At 38.8% G+C, this 19,363-nt stretch overlaps 1 protein-coding gene across 1 annotated transcript in view; it reads left to right on the forward strand.

The window, feature by feature from the left end:
- TRPM6 (transient receptor potential cation channel subfamily M member 6) overlaps nt 1-19,363 on the forward strand; it is a 138,869-nt gene that overhangs the window by 88,053 nt on the left and 31,453 nt on the right. The window contains exons 24-28 of the mRNA XM_067744150.1: nt 2,459-2,652; nt 5,492-5,624; nt 13,300-14,432; nt 14,578-14,690; nt 18,668-18,791. Coding sequence (XP_067600251.1) covers nt 2,459-2,652; nt 5,492-5,624; nt 13,300-14,432; nt 14,578-14,690; nt 18,668-18,791 — 1,697 coding nt within the window. The remainder of the gene's footprint in view (nt 1-2,458; nt 2,653-5,491; nt 5,625-13,299; nt 14,433-14,577; nt 14,691-18,667; nt 18,792-19,363) is intronic.

The following is a 19,363-nucleotide window of genomic DNA, read 5'->3' on the forward strand; positions in this document are numbered from 1 at the left end:
TTTTAAATTAATTAATTAATCACTCTATTCCCTAATGACCTTTAAAACATATGTCAGATGATGTCACTCATGTGCTCCAAACCATTCAAGGTTCCCCATTTCCTTCTGGGTAAAAGTCAAAGTTTCTACAATGACCTAGCTTCTCTGCTACTTCTCCAATCACCCATTACACTACTATTCCCCGAATCCATGCCTCTCCAGCCACACTGGCCCCTCACAGTTTTTCAAACAACACAGGGGTGTTTGCAGTTGCTGTTCCCTCTGCCTGGAATGCTCTTACCCCAGATATCAGTGTGGTCCATTCCCTCACCTCCTTCAAGCCTTTGCTCAAATGTTCCCCTCTTTAATTAGCCATAACCTAAGGATATTATTTAAAAGTGCAGCCCCCTTTCCTTCAAGCATCTCCTTGGCATGCCTGGTCCCCCTTACTGTTCTTTCTTTATACTACCGACTTATATATACAAATATATTTTATAATTTATCTCTATATTGTGTTTTCCCCCCGTTTATCTCTTATACTGGAATATAAGCTCCACAAGAACAAGTTTGTTTTTTTGGTTTTGGGGGGTTTTTTTTGGCCATTTTTTGCCCATGAATTTATCCCAGGCCCTGAAAAGAGTGCCTGGCACATATTTGTTTAATGGATGAAAGAAATCAAGTGAAGTGATGGGAAGAAACTAGTATTTTCTGAATGCCTCTTTTATGCCAGACACTGTACTAGGTATTTTATTCATTAATTATCTCACTGAAGAAAGATAGATAAGAAAAGGGAAATCAATGCATAGAAGTTAAGTAAAGAAAGTAGAGGAGATAAAGGCTGAAGGCAAGCAAAATAAATCAGAACACACACAAAGAGGACTGCTGTTGCGTATATATGGGGAAAACATACTTTTTTGCTTGTTACAAGATTATGTGATAGCTCTCATCTCCCTTTAGCCTCACCATTTTATGCACTTGTAACATTTGCTCGTGTTTAATTACTGTAGCTATTTTTTTGACATTTCAAATAAGATTAGGAGTGGGTATGAGATTTTTGTTTCTCAAAAACGGCAGGTGTCAAAAGGGAGGCTGACATATCCTCCCACAGGCTAGTCTTCTCACTGAGATGAATACACTGAGGACCATACAAGCTGAGCAACCCCAGATTGGACTACTTGTCCAGAGGCCCCTTTCCAGATTCTGTAATTACAAAGAACCTGAAATACACTGTGAAGATCGCCACCTGCTGGTGGGCAGGCTGTGATCACACTTGCAGTGGGAGTAACATGTAATTTTGGTGGCCCTCAAACTTGATTGTGCAGAATTACCTGGAGGACTCACTGAGACACAGATCGCTAATTGGGTCGTTCTGGATAGGGCCCAGGAATTTGCATTCCTGACCTGTTTTCAGGTGATGCACTGCTGGTGGCTCAGTGACTGCACTTTGAGAACTACCGTTAAACTCAGTCAGTCGTCAATGTTTCCTTCATCTACTTTATGAACTCTGAAACTTCCCTCCTCCTCTCATCCTAAGCTGGCTTTCTCCAGAATAGTTCGGGTTCCTTCTCTTTATCATTACTGCAGTTTAGGGTTACCTGCATTTTTATTTGCTAAATGTGGCTGCCCTTCTCAAGTACTTCTCTGCCATCTTTCTCTAAAGAAAATAAATTACATATTAGCCTAAGCAAAATATTAAGATGGATATTCCATTGTGTCCACCCCACCCATATCATGTTATAGACTTAAATAGTTAAGGGTGAATTTGTTCCACTCACCACAACTTCTATTACAAGTTCTATAATATCAACATATTTACTGCACTAACTGCATATTATAATTGATATAATTAAAGGGAGAAAAATCCCAAGGTGCCCTACCAATAAGGAGTCACTTTTATTGTAAGGTTAATATAAATAATTGATCTAGCTGCTGAATCGAAGCTCTTCTTATTGACTTATTTTAGGATGAATTGATTTTTCTTCCATCTGTTCTTCTTCATTAATATTCTTTCGTTTGAATGTTTTAAGGAGGATTATTCTAGCACTTGTCACATTTGACATTAGGAGAATCTCTTCCTAAGGTTGATGATATAGAGGGACATTAAAGCTATTTACCATGAATGATGAGTTATGGACTGAAAAGACCCTCTTATGTGAGAAGAGATGGTGAATCAAGAATAATGTTACTTCCAGAGGACAGTTTCTGTTCATCGAATTTAAACTGTTGGCTTTTTCTTCTCTCTGATTGTAATTTCTACCTTTTGTTTATTCTGATTAGCATATTTTAATGTAGAAGGTGATTAATGTATGCTGTTTGGTGGAAGAAGAATCGTAAATGCAATGGATATTATTTTTATTGGCTAACTACCGTCCATGTCAGGCGAACCAATCATAAAAGTTGGAAAATAAAGCAATAATCTAACTGTTATGTTTCAGGATTCCATATTAAAACACTGTCCTTCTCTTACTACAACTTACAGTAACGTTTACATAGATCTGAAATCCATTTCAAATAACCTGTGGAAATACAATCGCTATCGCTACATCATGACCTACCACGAGAAGCCTTGGCTGCCCCCGCCTTTTATCCTGCTGAGTCACATTGGTCTCCTCCTTCGCCGTCTTTGCCATCACCAAGCTCCAAATGACCAAGAAGAGGGTGATGTTGGATTAAGTAAGTTTTCATTGGTGGGGCAGGAGGAAGAGAGTGCAAGAGTGGAGATCCAAGGTGAAGACACCTGGAACGTTGTTGATTAAATTCAGGGCACAGGATGGAAGGCTCTGGGAGTTAACTGACCAAAGAGTATCAGCTGAGCACGTGGGTCTAAGTAAATGCATGGATCTCTACGCGGTTGTAGTACCTTTCGCTAAAAGTAGCTGATACTTTGAAAGAAAGGAATAGGTAGGAACAGAATCTCTGCTTGGATGTGTAAAGGCTTTTCGTCACCTGGAAAACCCCGTGTTTTTACTCTGCTTAGCTGGGAAGACGTCAGAATAACTCCTAGAGAGTGGTCAGAGTGACCCATACTTATTTCCCTGTTGTTGAAGATGGAATCCAAATTGAAAGGATACAGAAGGTCTTGTGGACTAAGGGAAATAGATAAACCAGACTTTGCTTAGTTTATTCACCAGAATCATGGCTCTCTGGTTCTCTACTCTACTGAATATGGAGATGATTCTTTATAGATATTTCATATTTTCAAGAACTTCAACTCAGGATGTAGAAATGTAGATTCTCTTTTTTTTTTTTTGGCAAAGCTTAACTCGACATATTTTGAGATTTTCCTAGTTCACTTTGCTTATCCATATATAGCATGATATGACTGTCATACTAATTGTCATAAGAGAACATTCCTTCTTGTGGTTCAGAGATCTTTCGTAGTTCCTCTAGGCCCGCTGGTACTAGGCCCATTTCTAGATAATTCCTAGATATAGAGGAAATGGATAGCATAAATTCACAATCCTTTATCTCAATCCCTGAATTCGAAATACATTTGAAAATGGAAAGTCTTTTTTCTTCGTAAGTTGGAGAAAGACTCATTTGGACAGAAGAGGCTAACGGGACTAATGTAAGCCATTTATCCTCTTTATCCCTTGTAGTATGGATATTCATTGATTTTTGCTGCAGAAATGATGTGTTTGATTTCAGGGTATTGCCCTAGCTACAACTAGGGATTTTACTTCATTTATGGCATATGCACTATATTACCTTTCCAAAACTAGAAAACCTCTGATTTCTGAAATGGACTGGTTCCAGGAGTTTCAGATAAGGGATTGTGGACTACTTATACATTTCGGTGGGCCCTTAGGAGGACAGATGTTATCACAAGGTTGACAGGGTGACATGCTTTTGCTCCTGTAGTTGAGTAGTTGGCTCCGTGAAGTATTTTCTTCTCTTGAGTCACTTGGTGATTTATTTTTCTTTTCCATTTCTTTCCCCTAAGCGATTCAGCCTTTATATGGAAGTCAAAGCACAACTGAAGTTAATTTAAAGGCTTATAATAATATTATAATTTCCCGGCTTCTAATGGAGTGCCATCCCAGAACAACTGTAATCTAACAGGAGAGTGTGAACCACTTGAGAGATCCTGGGATTAGCTAGAATTTGGCCCCGTTTTCTAGTACCATAACAAACAACGCTTTCCTGGGCTTACCTTGATCTGAGCTTATAGGATGATTTTGGTATAAAACTCGAGGAAGTATTCTGATGGACAGAGGTACATTCACCCTGAACTCTGGGAAATTCTTGAATTTTTGTGAGATTGCCTTTGATTCTCTGTATTGAGGATCAAGACGTTTGCACATGGGGAAGCAGTGCCACCTGGTGGACAGTCACAAGAAAGTGCCACATACCGCAAGCTGCACCTATCATTGGAACTGCTCCGTGGGTTGTTTGCTCTCAGGAATCCACAGAAGGCTCAAATCATACAATTCTAAAGTTCCTTACTTATACAAGATTCTTTAATGCAAACACACATTTAGAGTTGAGTGGGGATGGGGATTTTTTTGGTGTCTGAAAGATGCTTCCAAGCCATAAAAATCAGAAAACATTGTACCTTTGAGTTGTGAACACCTTTTATGGCTGAGTATTTTCTTTTAGTCATCTTTTAGAATGAATATTTTCGTCTCTCATTTTATTGGAAAATTACAGAACATTTGCATTTCTAATAAATTCTGGAGAACTTTAATGGTTCTTTTTTTTTTTTTCCTAATTTAGGTGAAATGATTGAAGGAAGAGGATATTCCAATTTTACCCTTTTTGCAACAGCATTTTTATATTTAACAAGGATTAGAAACTTGCTCAAAAGATAATGCATTTTTCTGCTAGGTCAGAGTAAGAGTCAAGGTGGTAGACCAAATGTGATTGCTGAAGTTTGATGTAGAATTGCATTAGTTTCATAACATCATGAAATGACTTGTCTTTTAATGAATTAATTGTAATTGTCAAGGAAGAAGTATAGCCTTGATTGGCCATTGACTCGTCATAATGTCTCTTTCTTCAGTAGAAGAACTTAGTATATACAAACTCGGTGTATATATAAACTCAGTGCAACAAGGTAACACTTTCTTATACTTACTGGATTAATTTCAACAGACTTTGACTTCTTCTAACCTTGATTTTAACCTGTAGGTTACTTATTGTCATTTTGACTGATAAACCAGTTGATGGGGGAACTTCCATATGCATATAAATGTGGTGAATTTTTATGTGTAAAAGTATTCTAATTTAAGAAAATATTGAAGATAAAGTATCTGTTCCACGAGTCACCTTCAAATTCCCACATCTGTTTATAGGACAAAAAGGAAAGACCCAGCCTGGTGTTTCCAGTTATTTCTACATAGTGCTTCCCAATTAATATTAGGAATACAGTGTGACAAGGCAGCAAACTATTATCATGCAAGCTATGGTTTTATCCATTTTTAATACCAATGGAAGAAAAGTCAGACACTGTATCAGCTTCCTATGGAGGATGAATAATGACTCTTTTTATGCACTATACTTATTTCCATAGAGCTCTACCTGAGTAAGGAGGATCTGAAAAAACTTCACAGTTTTGAAGAACAGTGTGTGGAAAAATACTTCCATGAGAAGATGGAAGGTCTGAATTGTAGTTGTGAGGAACGAATCCGAGTGACGTCAGAAAGGTAAAAGTTATATATGTATTTTCACCCTCTAAACTGCTACCTAAACCTGATTCTACTAGAATGTCTGAAAAAAGTAGAAAGGTCTACTTTTAAAACCCAGAGGTTTTGATTTTCTAAAATTTCCTCTAGTATCGTATAATATTCATGCAATCAGTGCACATTTATTGAGCATCTACTATGTTCCAGGCAGTCTTCTAAGTTAGTAAAGATAAATGGTGAATAAGAGAGGAGGGGCCCTTCCTTCATAGCATTCACATTCTAGTGCGTGCATGTGGAGGGGTGGGGATGGAGTGAAGGGCAAAAAAGACATATGTAATTTAATGTCAGACAGTAAAAGAACAATGAAGGGGGAAAAAAGTAGTATAAGGGAATAGAGATGGATCGTGGTGAAAGGTCTGCTGGAGTTGGGGGTTGGGTTGGACCGCTTTGGGAGCCTGGTGCAGGAAGGTCGCTCTGAGGCAGCTGAGGAGGAGAGACTTGAGGGAGGTGGAATGGAGCAGCAAACGTGGATGCAGGTGAGTCCAGGAGCAGCAGGGTGCTGGTTGCACTGGGAATCATGGAGTCATAGTTGCGGGGTGCCTGACTAGCACTTGTGCAGTGGAGTTGAGGGCAGATTCACTGAAGCGTGTGGAGGGTGAATAGAAGTAGAGACAGTGATTAGAGGCAGATTTTCTAAGAAGTGTTTCTCTGAAGGGAGGTAAAGAGGGGTATGGGGACATGGTGCGGTTCTTTTGTTTCATGTGGAGATAATAAAAGTAATATATTTGTTACTGGAAAAGATCTATCAGCAGGAGCCGGAGGGAGGAGGTGATTTGCTGAGTGAAGTCCTCAGGAAGGGCAGTTAACGGTGGGGGCCAGGAGAGAATATGGAGAGTGCTCCAGAGATGCAGCCAGGCTGCGGGAACGCAGTTCTCACGGCAGTCATCAGCTGAGGGTGTCTGTGGGTGTGTGTGATTTGGGGGGGCCGTTCAGAGGCTTGAAGAAAGAGGAGGCGTGTTGGAGAAAGTGGACAGATGTAGAAGCTCGTAGGTCAAAGCTGCTGTTCATGTGCCACTAATCGCAGGTACACAGCACTGGATCAAAATATGGACTGCATGTGATTGTATGCATTTAAAAAATTTAGAAATAATTGACATATTATGTTATTTTCAAGTATACAACATAATGATTCGATATTTGTATATTGTGAAATGATCACCACAGTGAGTCTCGTTAACGACCATCACCATACAGTTTTTTTTCTTGTGATGAAGTGTTCAAGGTCTACTCTCTTAGCAACGTTCAAATGTACAATACAGTATTATTAACTAAGTCCCCGTGATTATATGCATTTTTTAAAACGCAGCATTGCTTTCTTAATTGGAAGCAAATTGGCAGAAGTTAAATGTGTTCTCTTACTTTTGAATACACACGGACCTGACTATAAAATGTTATACCTAATTATGCATATATATTTTCTGATGTCCAAATAGATAGATAGTGAATCCTTAAATATGGCTTTATTTGAAATTGAATCACCTTAAGAACTTTCTAAATGGTCACCTTGGGCGTATGACTTATTTCTGAACTTTTAAAATTAATACCATATTTATGTAAATATATTTTAGGTAGCTGATTGAATTTCAGATCAAATTTTAATAGTGAGGAAAAAATCGAGTATCAAATAACAATTTGTGAACCCACAACATTCTATTTTACTTAAATAATATCTTTAGGCCAAAACTCTATGAGCTTCCTTCTTTCCCTTTCACCTCTCCACACGTTCTGCCTCCTTTGTAGCTATGCTCATTGAGGCCTGCGGGCCAGCTTGGTTCTGCTTTGTATATGTACCCAGATAGGAGTTTACAGAGCCGGCATGAAGTCCTGCTTCTAGCTATGTGTACTTGGGCAAGTTTACTCTGGGCCTTGTTTTCTTCTCTGTAAAATGGACACAAAAATAGACCTACCTTTTAGGGTCGTTGTGAGGATTCCATGGGATAATATAGATGAACCGTGTGGCAGTGTGCTAATGGATAGTAAGGGAGTAGTGAAAGTTATCTATTATTATGTAAAATTAGGCTCCAATTTTGTGAGTATAATTTCTTCTAAAATACATATTCCCTTCCAAACCTTAAGAAAAGGGATGTAAATAGATAAGATGGGTCAAGATAGGCACCTCCGCCCCCCAGTATTATGCACTGGAACAAGGTCATGGAGAGCCCTTCACTTTACACTATAAACTAAGGAAAAATTTTAGGTGGTCAAACAGATTTACCTTCTAGGTTGTTAGCATATGGATTTGAGGAGTCAGAATTGGAACTGGGGAGACCGCTCGAGAGATTGATACAACAGACAGATGACGCCCAAGGACTAGCCAAATTGGTGGTGGCATTGAAAGAAGTCCATTTGGTCTGCTGTAACAAAATACCGTAGACTGAGTGCCTCATAAGCAGCAGAAAGTTACTGCTTACAGTTCTGGAGGCTGGAAGACTGAGATTAGGGTGCAAGGATGGTCAGGTGAAGGCCCTCTTCGGGATACAAACTTCTCATTGTGTCCTTACATGGTGGAAGGGGCTAAGGAGCTCTATTGGGGTCTCTTTTATGAAAAGTAGAGCACTGATCCCATTCGTGAGGGCTCCACTGTTACGACCTAATCACCTCCCAAAGGCCCCACCTCCTAATACCATCACTGTTGAGGGTTAGGATTTCAACGTGAATTTTAGGTGGGGACACAAACATTTAGGCCATAGCAAAGAGGATAAAGGCATATTTAGAGAGGACAATTCAAGAGGTGAGTTAAGGATTGGCTGTGGCAGTAAGGGAGAGGATGAAGTCCAGGATGACTCATATCTGTAGCAGGGTAATTAGGTGAAAGGTGGCACTAAAAGATAAAGAGTACAAAATGCATGGCAGGGAGGGTGGGGGAAAGCAATGAGGTTTAGATTTTGTTGAGCCTGAGATTCTGGTGGTGCGTTTATCCAGAGATGTCTGGAAGGCTTTACATACGTGAATCTGAAGGCCTAGGGCAAAATTTGAACTGGACAAGGAAATTTGGGAGTCATCTGCCTATTTTAGGAAAATAAAATTATGACAGAGGAAGCGCTCATGCTCAGGAAGCAAGTGGAGTGAGGAGACTCAGTGGGTTGAGGGTCTCACCCTGAGAGGTGTCAACACCTGTATAATGGACCGAGGAAGAGGAACTAATGGAGAAGACTAAAAAGAATTGATCAGAAGAGTATAACGAAAACCAGGAGAAGGTAGTATCACGAGTCAAGTGAATACAGAATGAAAACTGGAGAACCAGACATTAAAAAAAGTAATTTAATAATAATAATTAGTAATAATAATACTAATAGTAAACTGAACACCAGTAATCATCATATGTTATCACATTTATCTTGAATTTTTTTCTTGGGATTTGAGTAGAGAAGGATTAGATGGTAGATGGTTATGTAGCTTCTGAAAAATATTCTAGATGCTTTCAAGGGCTCTAGTATTTGATTATGAAGCCCTAATTTAACTTCAAAACACAGTCGATCAATTTTCCTTCTTGATAGAGCTATCTCACCAGCCCTCTTTTTACATGGTTGTCCTTGTTGAGGTCATTCTGGGGAGCTTGTAAATGAAGTATGGGAGAGAGGGAAGAATATTTTCCAGTGGTAACTCAGCAGTAGTTTGAAGAGGGAGCGAAAGGAAGTTAGGAAGATATTTGCATGTTTGCCTAACTCTGAAGAAGAGATTACCTATATCTTTACAGAGTTAAGTGAATTGTAAAAAAGGAAGGAGAACATATTAAGGCTGTTTCATATCTTACTTTCTCTATTTGGAACGCCAGCTACTTTTTGTCCCTAGTAACGTAAGCCAGTGTTTTTCCTCTCTATGTTCTATGGAGTAAGATGATTTTCCATATTAAGCATGTTTGGGTACGTCATATTTGGGAAATACTACATTTAAAAAAAGTTTAAACACTTTATCATAATGGGCATTGTGACTCAGTAGAGTTATAGTTTGAGCTCTTCCTATAATCATTTCGCCATGAAACCTTACTGAGAAACCTTTGTGAACAACTCCCAGCATGGAAAATGTGGGTGCAATTCATTTACCCCTTCACGGGACTCTAGGACCCCAGTAGAACTTTGCCTGGATCCCTGCTGAGTTGCTGAGAGGTGCTGGAGTGCAGTGGTTAATGCCATTGAATATGGAGTCACACCCTCTGGCTTTGAAGCCTCACTCTGTCATTGACCATGTGACTGGCCATGTGACCTCTTTTCATGAAGGGATAGTAGGGTGGTCATGTGGATTAAATAAAATAATGTAAAATGCCTGGCACATAATGAGTGCTCAGTGAATATTATGATTATCATGATGATTATACTTGTTATAATTTCATTTTACAATATCTGGTCCAGAGACCCACAATGAAATGATAACCGTACTGGTTTTCCCACCACCCTCAAACCTTGCACAAAGGAAACTAAAATTACGAGAATTTCTTTTACATGTCAGAATGACTAAAAGACTAGATTAAATTAATGTAGATGGTGGCTGAGGGATATAATTAAAATATATTTCATAGGACATTGAGCTTTAGAAAAGAAGTGCCTTTGAAAGCAAGAGGACCTGATTTGAGAGTGACCCGGTTATTTGTCTAAGTCTCTATTGTAGCAATGTTACCTGTGCTGTGAATAGTTGCTGGTGTCTGTTGTATCCCTTCCATGTGACTGCTGCTAATGGAACTTAATGAGTCTCCATTACTGCTGTTTGGACTGTACAGTTTTTGAATTAGTTGAAACAGTGCACTAGATGGAGAGGCTCTAATTAAGCATATTTGGAAGGAATATGCATATATTTTGTTCTCTTTTCTTCATCATCCTTGCCAATTCTAGTTTTATAGGTTCCAGAAGGTCAAGAAGCCTTTACTAAGGCGCTACTGAGTTATAGAAGTTGAAGCAAGAAAGAGAGGGTTCCACCCACATAGGTGATAATCAAAATTATACCATCCTCTTTATTCTTTAACTCCTATCTACAAAGCTTCCAGGAAGAAGTGGAAAATTTCTCAATCCATGTGACTTGAGATATATTCTAGAGAGGGGATGTCTAACACTATTTTGGGAAGTGCTTGCTAACAGCTGAGTGCTAAGCTCTTCATGGTATAATTATTGCTTTTCCCAGCCCTCAAATAAGACTGGGGGGGGGCTTCCCTGGTGGCACAGTGGTTGAAAGTCCGTCTGCCGATGCAGGGAACGCGGGTTCGTGCCCCGGTCCGGGAAGATCCCACATGCCGCGGAGCGGCTGAGCCTGTGAGCCATGGCCGCTGAGCCTGCGTGTCTGGAGCCTGTGCTCCACAATGGGAGAGGCCACAGCAGTGAGAGGCCCGCGTACCGCCAAAAAAAAAAATAAAAAAAAATAAGACTGGGGGCAATTTGTTATTTCTGCATACGGTCATGTCAGCCATGAAACTGTTGGTTTCCTCCCTTGCAATTTTTCACTTTATTCCTGTTTATCAAAGATTTTCATTATGGGGAAATTGGAAAGTATACTCCTTCCTCCAAATAAAAGAATGAAACAGGGAGAAAAGAAAGAAAAAAATGTCACAAGCTAGAGTCCACTGTGAAAAATTTGGTCTTTTTCCATTTAGTCTTCCAGCTATTTTTAGTTAAAATTATACAGGTTTGCATTTTGTCCCCCTACCCACCTTACACATCAAAAACATTTCTCCAAGTAATTAAATATTCCTTGTAAACATATTTTAATTTTTACTGTTTCTTGACTTACAAAGTTTTTATCACAAATTTAAAAGTATATAATGCAGACCACCACAGACATCCACATCCCCACCGCTGCTGTCAGAAATAGACAAAGAAAATGACTACTAACAATGTAAGTATGATTTTTAATGGCTGCATAGTATTCTATCTCATCTGTCTGCCTTAGCATAGTAAAATTCCTGCCTCTTTATTTGTCTTGGCTATTTGAACGTTCCAATGTTGCATCCCTGCCAACCTTGAGTCACTAAATCTCTTTTTAAAAATTTGCTAGATTAAAAAAATGTCACAGTGTAGACGAACTCATTGTTGTCTTATTTTTATTGATAATTTCTCTGCTTACCTAATGAGATTGGATATTTTACCACGTTTCATTCTCTTTTGTGAATTATCTATTCATGTCCTTTGGGGGCCTTTATATTTTTTTTCCTCAACAATTTGTAAAAACTTTTGACTACTTAGGGGATACAAACACCTCACTGTATTTGTTAGAATAATTTCCTATTTATTTTTTGTTTTCAAATTTTGTGTTTTATTTTCATGTGTATGAGTTTCATTTTATGTAACCACAAAATATGTATTTTGTAATTTATTTTATTGATTGTTAAGCTTAGATAACTGTATTAATTTCCTAGGGCTGCCATAATAAAGTAAACTGGGTGTTTACTGGGTGTCTTACAACAACAGAAAACTGGGTGTCTTACAACAACAGAAATTTGTTATCTCACGGTTCTGGAGGCTAGAAGTCCAAAATTACAATGTTGGCAGGTCCATGTTTTCTCTGATGGCTCTAGGGAAGAAATCTTTCCTCACCTCTTCTAGCTTCTGGTGTTTGCTGACACTCCTTGGTGTTCCTTGGCTTGTAGACGCATCACTCCAGTCACAAGGTGGTCTTCTCCCTGTGTATTGTCACACTGTCTTCCCTCTATGTCCAAATTTCCCTTTTTTATAAGGATATGAGTTGTATAGGCTTATGGCATACCTTAATGATCTTATTTTAACTTGATTACTTCTGTAAAGACCCTACTTTCAAATAAAGTCACATTCTAGGAGTACTGGTGGTTAGGATTTCAACATACCTTTTGGGGCGGTGGGGAAGACACAAAACAAAACCTATCCCCATACAGAGGTATTTACAGAGATATATACAGATATATTTTCTTTGTTCTTTCTGATTCTCTAAATGAAATCAATTGTTACATTTAATTTGACTCTACTTGCAGTTTACTTTTGTACTTGCATAGCTGAAGGTGCCTTGTGTTGCTTTTACATGAATCAATGGGTAGACATCATAATTTTGGGTTAAAGTATCCAAAGTCATTTAAAAATTTGCCTCGGGCTTTCTCTGAGTGTAGGTCTCTTAAAATGGGTTTTGTTTGAAAGTTGGGATGCCTGGTTGTACTGTAGACTTGGAATATTATTCTAAAAGATCTGTAATTTTTTTTTCTAATTATGTATTTGCTTATTGATTCTGTTCCTATCATTATAGTTTCTTCCTCAGGATTTCCTTTCTCTACCAAAATAGCACAGTGCTGGACAATAAGAGATATTAAAATGTTTGCCTTGTAAATTAATGAATATCTTAATGAATACAAATGGGCTGATTGATGAGATGATTGAAGGGATAACTAGCAGGAAGCTGGAAATGTGACTCTGAAATATTGGAGAGAAATAAGGGGTAGAAGTACAATTTGCAATTTTCCTTATTAAGGTGATAGTGGGAATTACAGGAGTGGGTGAGATCACCTGGGATGAGAGTATGTGTTGGATAGAGAAGAAGGCAGGAGACAGACCTAACTTTGGGAAGCGGCTTAGGCTGAGGAGCCACCTAAGGATGGAAGCAGGACAGGAAGAGAGTAAGGCAAGTTCCCACTTACTGTGTTTATTGGCTTACTGTGCTTATTGGTTTTCTCCCTCCCTTTTTCCCTTAGGGTTACAGAAATGTGCTTCCAACTGAAAGAAATGAATGAAAAGGTGTCTTTCATAAGGGACTCCTTATTGTCTTTGGACAGCCAGGTGGGACACCTGCAGGACCTCTCTGCCCTTACAGTGGATACCTTAAAAGTCCTTTCTGCTGTTGACACCTTACAAGAGGATGAGGCCCTCCTGGCCAACAGAAAGCATTCTACTTGCAGAAAACTTCCCCACAGCTGGAGCAATGTCATCTGTGCAGAGGTTCTAGGCAGCCTGGAGATCTCTGGAAAGAAGAAATACCAGTGTTATAGCATGCCCCCTTCTTTGCTGCGGAGCCTGGCCAGAGGCTGGCATCCCCCACGAGTGCAGACAGGGCCCTTTCTTGAGATTACAGACAGAAAGTTTTCAAATGTAAGAGATGACCAGGAAGAGCAAGAAACAGAAAATAGTATAGTTGCTTCTGGGGTGTCCTTGAACAGGCAAGCACACCCAAAGTATGGCCAATTTCTCCTGGTCCCTTCTCATCTAGAACAAGTTCCTTATTCTGCAGAAACCAACTTGCCTCTGTCCAGACCATCTTTGGAAGCAGGTACAGATGTGCTGGCAACTGAACATGTCACCCAGAGTGTGGTCCCTGTTCATCTGATGTGGCAGACCCCGGTTGTCTCAGCCCAGGGCTCAGTGGTGGAAACCAAGGAGCAGTATGAGTCACTTGCTCAGTTACCAGCCAGACAAGACAAGGAGGAGCAAGTGCTACCCACATTGATTTGCACACCTGCACCCATTAAAGTGACCTCCCTCCCTTCCCAAGTCAAGAGCATGCAAACTGGAGGTGGATATGTGAACTGGGCATTTTCAGAAGGCGATGAAACTGGCGTGTTTAGCACTGAGAAACAATGGCAAACCTGCTTGGCCTCCACTTGTAACTGTGACTCCAAACAGAGTGAACAATGTCAGAGGCAGATCCGGGACAGATCCCTATCTGATAACTCAACAAGATTGGCCCAGAGGGATTGCTCAGAGGTGGGACCATGGCTTCAGCAAAACACATCCCTTCGGATCAGTCCCCTTCGTAGAGACAGGCCCTTCATTAGGAGTCAGAGTTTGAGATTGCACAAAGAGGAGAAATTGAAGATCTGTAAGATTAAAAGTAAGAAGTAAACATATTTACAACCAGTATTAAATTCTTGCATTGCTACCATTCTCATTCTCCCCATTCTGTCAGTCCTTTCTGTGAAACAAAATGGTTCCACCTACCATCTTACACTTTCTCATGTAAATCATTTCCCTTACAGATCTTTCAAAATCCTCAGAGATAGGACAGTCAAAATGGATCAAAGCAAAAATGCTAACCAAGGATAGGAAATTGTCAAAGAAAAAGAAGAAAACACAAGGACTACAGGTGCCAGTAAGTGTCTTTTGTGTTTTTGGCAATTGAGGTAGTATGCTAACTTAGCTTGGTTTTTCTCTATTCTAAAGTGCCACGTACACAAAATAGCATTGTCCTGGAAGGAATGAAGATGCAAATTTAAGAGTCAGCAAAGTGGATTTGCCACAATTCATTTGTCAGCTCATATGTTGAAAGACATTTGTGTTATTTTCAGTTTTTGGCTATTCCAAACAAAGCTGTTATGAACATTTGTGTACAAGTCTTTGTGTGGACATACGTTTTAATTTCTCTTTGGTAAATATTTAGGAGTGGAATGCTAGAGTCTCATAGTAAGTATCTGTTTAATTTTAGAAGAAAGATACATCCCCACCAGCTTATGAGTAGTAGTTTGAGAGTTCCAGTGGTCCACATCCTCACCAATCCTTAGTATGCTTAGTCTTTTTAATTTTAGCATATTAGTGGGTGTGTAGTGGTATCTCACAGTTGTTTCGTTTGCATTTCCGTAGTGACTAGTGCTGCTAGGTATCTTTTCATGAGCTTATATTCCATCTGTATATCTTTTTTGGTGACATATCCATTCAAATCTTTTGTTCATTTAAAAAATTGGGTTGTGGGACTTCTCTGGTGGTGCAGTGGTTAAGAATCCGCCTGGCAGTGCAGGGGACACGGGTGCGATCCCTCGTCCGGGAAGATCCTGCACGCTGCAGAGCAGCTAAGCCCGTTCACTACAACTACTGAGCTTGTGCTCTAGAGCCCATGAGCCACAACCACTGAGCCTGCGCACCACAACTACTGAAGCCTGCGAGCCCTAGAACCCATGCACTGCAACTACTGAAGGCCATGCGCTCTAGGGCCCACGTGCTGCAACTACTGAGTCCATGTGCTGCAACTACTGAAGCCCACGTGCCTAGAGCCTGTGCTCTGCAACAAGAAACCACCACAGTGAGAAGCTTGTGCACTGCAATGAAGAGTAGCCCCCGCTCGCAACAGAGGAAAGCCCGCACACAGCAACAAAGACCCAACACAGGCAAAAATAAATAAATAAATAAATAAATAAATAAATAAAATTGGGTTGTTTGTCTTGTTAGGTTGCAAGAGTTTTTTTTTTTTTTTTAATTTTTATTTCTTATTCTAGATATAAGCCGGTTTTTGGATATATGTTTCGCAAATATTTCCTCTCGGTGGCTTGCCTTTTATTTTTCATAAATGTCCTTGAAAACATAGGACACTTTTATTTTGATGAAGTCCAATATTTGACTTTTTTCTTTCATGTCTATGCTTTTCATATCATATTTAAGAAATTTTGCCAAACCCAGGATCACTAAGAGTTTCTCTTACGTTTTCTCCTAGGAATTTTATATTTAGGTTAAGTTCTGATTATTTGTTGGTGGTATATAGAAATATAATTTTTAAAATATTGATTTTGGGGCTTCCCTGGTGGCGCAGTGGTTGAGAGTCTGCCTGCTGAAGCAGGGTACACGGGTTCGTGCCCCAGTCCGGGAAGATCCCACATGCCACGGAGCAGCTGGGTCTGTGAGCCATGGACGTTGAGCCTGTGTGTCCAGAGCCTGTGCTCCGCAACGCAAGAGGCCACAACAGTGAGAGGCCCACATACCGAGAGAAAAAAAAATTGATTTTGTATCCTACAACCTTGCTAAACTTACTTATTTGTTTGAGTAGTTTTTTTTTTTTGTTACTTCTTTAGAATGTTCTATGTAAATGATCAAGTTATCTACAAATGAAAATACTATTACTTTTTCCTTTCAAATCAGGATGTATTTTATTCCTTTTTCTTGCCCAGTTACATTGGCTAGTACCTCTAGTACAATACTGAATAGAAGTGGTGAAAGCAGGTAGCCTTTCCTTGTTTCTTCTCTTTAGGCGGAAAGTATTTAGTCTTTTAGCAGTAAGTATGATGTTAGCTGTAGGGTTTTTATTTGGATGTCCTTTATCAGGTTGAAGAATTTGCCTTCTATTCTTACTTTTCTGAGAATTTTTATTATTAATAGATACGATATTTGTCAAATGCTTTTTCTGTGTCAACCTATATGGTCAGATGGTTTTTCATTTTTATTGTGTTAATATGATGAATTATATTAATTTTATAATGTTAGAAGTAATGTTTAGAATATTAAATCAGCCTTGCTGGGATGAACCACAACTGGTCATGATGTATTATCTTTTTTAGATGCTGTATTCATTTTGCTAACATCTTGATACAATTTTATTGCATCTTTTTTCTTGAGAAATATTTATCTTTAGACCTCTCTTCTTGTAATATCTTTGTCTGGTTTTGGTATCAGGGTGATGCTGGGCTTATTGACTGAGTTGGGAAGTGTTTCTTCTTCTTCATTTTTCTGGGTGAGTTTGTATAGATATTATTTAAATCTTACTTATTTGGTAGAATCAACAGTGAAACCTTCTTTGTGGGAAAGTTTTAACTACAGATTCAATTTCTGTAATAGATATAGGGCTATTCAGGTTATGTGATTCTTCTTGAGTGTGCTTTGTGTCTTTTGAAGAACCTGTCCATTTAAGGTTTTAAATTTATTGGCATAAAGTTTTTTATAATATTATCTTATTATCCTTTTATTGTCTGAGAGATCTGTAGTGACCTCACTTCTCTCTTTCCTAATATTTTATATTTGTGTTTTCTCTTTTTGTTTTATGATTAGTCTGGCTACAGGTTTATCTGCTTTATTGATATTTTCACAGAACCAGCTCTTGGTTCATTGATTTTTCTTTGAATTCTATTTCATTGATTTCTGCTCCTTATTATTTCCTTTGTTCTGTTTACTTTGGGTTTAATTAGCTCCTTTTTTGTTTTTGTTTTCTTTGCTAGTTTGTTAAGGTAGAAGCCTTGGTCGTTGATTTGAGACTTTCTTCTTTTCTAGTATAGGCATTTAGTGCTATAAAATTCCTTCTAATCATTGTTCTAGCTATATCCTACAGATTCTGATATGTTATGTTTTCATTTGCATTCAGTAAATCTTTTTGTTTATTGTTAGGAAGCCTTAGATCTGAGTTGACAATTCTGCAGGACTTCACTTTTCATGATCTTAATGCCCTGCTTCATTTTTCTGTTCTACATGTATTTTTCCATATAATAACATGTGTGCATTTTTCAAAGCACCTCAACTCTTTTTAGAATGAGAAGCAGAAGCAAAAAGATAAATATTGAATCAATTATGTAACATCACCTTTTGGAGGAGAGACTTAGCTTTGATAAAGACTCTTCTTTCAGGGAAAATGCCACGAATTGCTGGGACCCCATAAAATATGAATTTAAATAGAATTATTTTGGAAATAGTTAAAATGGCCAGAGTTAAACTAGAAATTATAACTGAGCTCAAGTACTATAACTTGCATTTATTTGTTGTCCTGTAGTTTGTCAATTTATCTCATTTCTTATCTGTCCCTGGGAAGAACATAAGGCAGCCATTATTATTGGCTATCTATTATTTTAAGGATGAAGGGAATGGAGCTCATAGACATTACATGATTTTCCCAGTTCATATAGCTTCTAAGTGACAGAGCTAGAATTCTAACAAGTTCTTTTGGATCCAACCCTTACATTTTTGTTGTTTTGCTCTCTACCAGTAGTTCTCAAACTGTGGTCTCCCATCAGCTTTAGCACCACCTGGAAACATACTAGACATACAAATTCTCCCTCCCCCCGAAGACCTACTGAATCACAGATCCTGAGGGTGGGACCCAGTGATCTGTGGTTTAACACAGTCCTGGGTGATTCTGATGCACACTCAAGTTTAAGAACTGCTCCCCACCCTGGTTCTCAATCATGACTGCAGATAGAAAAGTCACATGGATGCTTGGGTCCTGCCAGCATGAGTGATGGAAGTTCAAACCTTCAGGGTGACTTTAATGTGCAGCCAATGTTAACAACCACTCCTCTTCAACATAGTACCTCTATTAATGTGATACAAAACGTATTCAGATTAATGTCACTGTGTTCCAACGAGTGTTTTTCTCTCCAGGTCATAACAGTCAACACCTGCTCTCAAAGTGACCAACTGAACCCAGAGCCAGGAGAAAATAAGATCTCAGAAGAACAGAACTGCAGCAAGAACTGGATTCCGGTGTCCAAATTTAGTCAGATAAGTATGTAACAGTCTACACTCTTGAATCCTAAAAATTCTGGTAGTGTTTTCTCAGGGTATGATCTTTAGACCAGTGGCGGTCCCTGCTGTTCTTTCAAGTGGGAGATGAGAGAATGACCACACTCTCTTAGGAAAATAGCTCTTTTCTGGTTTTAGTTTTTATGAAGGGGATGCAATTTCCATTTGTTTAATGGAATAGTTTTCAGAATTTAGAAAAGAAAAATTAAAATTTAGATAGTCTCATATTCAGAGCTGTTGAATCTGGATCAGAGAGTATTCATTTAGTCTTATTTATGGGTAGGGTTGTCTAATTTTACAAATTCTTTAAAGTTCAAGTGACATTGATATGAGCCTTTACACAGAATTCAGTGGATTGAGTTGTAGTTGGTTATTTACTACTGCTTACGTATAGTGTTTGTTCCATTGGCAAATATCCCTTAAGCTTAATCATAATGATGTTTGTAGAGGATAGAAGACAGATCAATGAGCTAGGAACGAAGACTGTGAGCTAGGCATAGAATGTGAGAGGGCAGATTATGAATTGAGAGCAATGAACTGAACATTGAACTTCTT

This window comes from Pseudorca crassidens, chromosome 7 (assembly GCF_039906515.1).
Source record: "Pseudorca crassidens isolate mPseCra1 chromosome 7, mPseCra1.hap1, whole genome shotgun sequence".
In the NCBI taxonomy this organism is placed as follows: Eukaryota; Metazoa; Chordata; class Mammalia; order Artiodactyla; family Delphinidae; genus Pseudorca; species Pseudorca crassidens.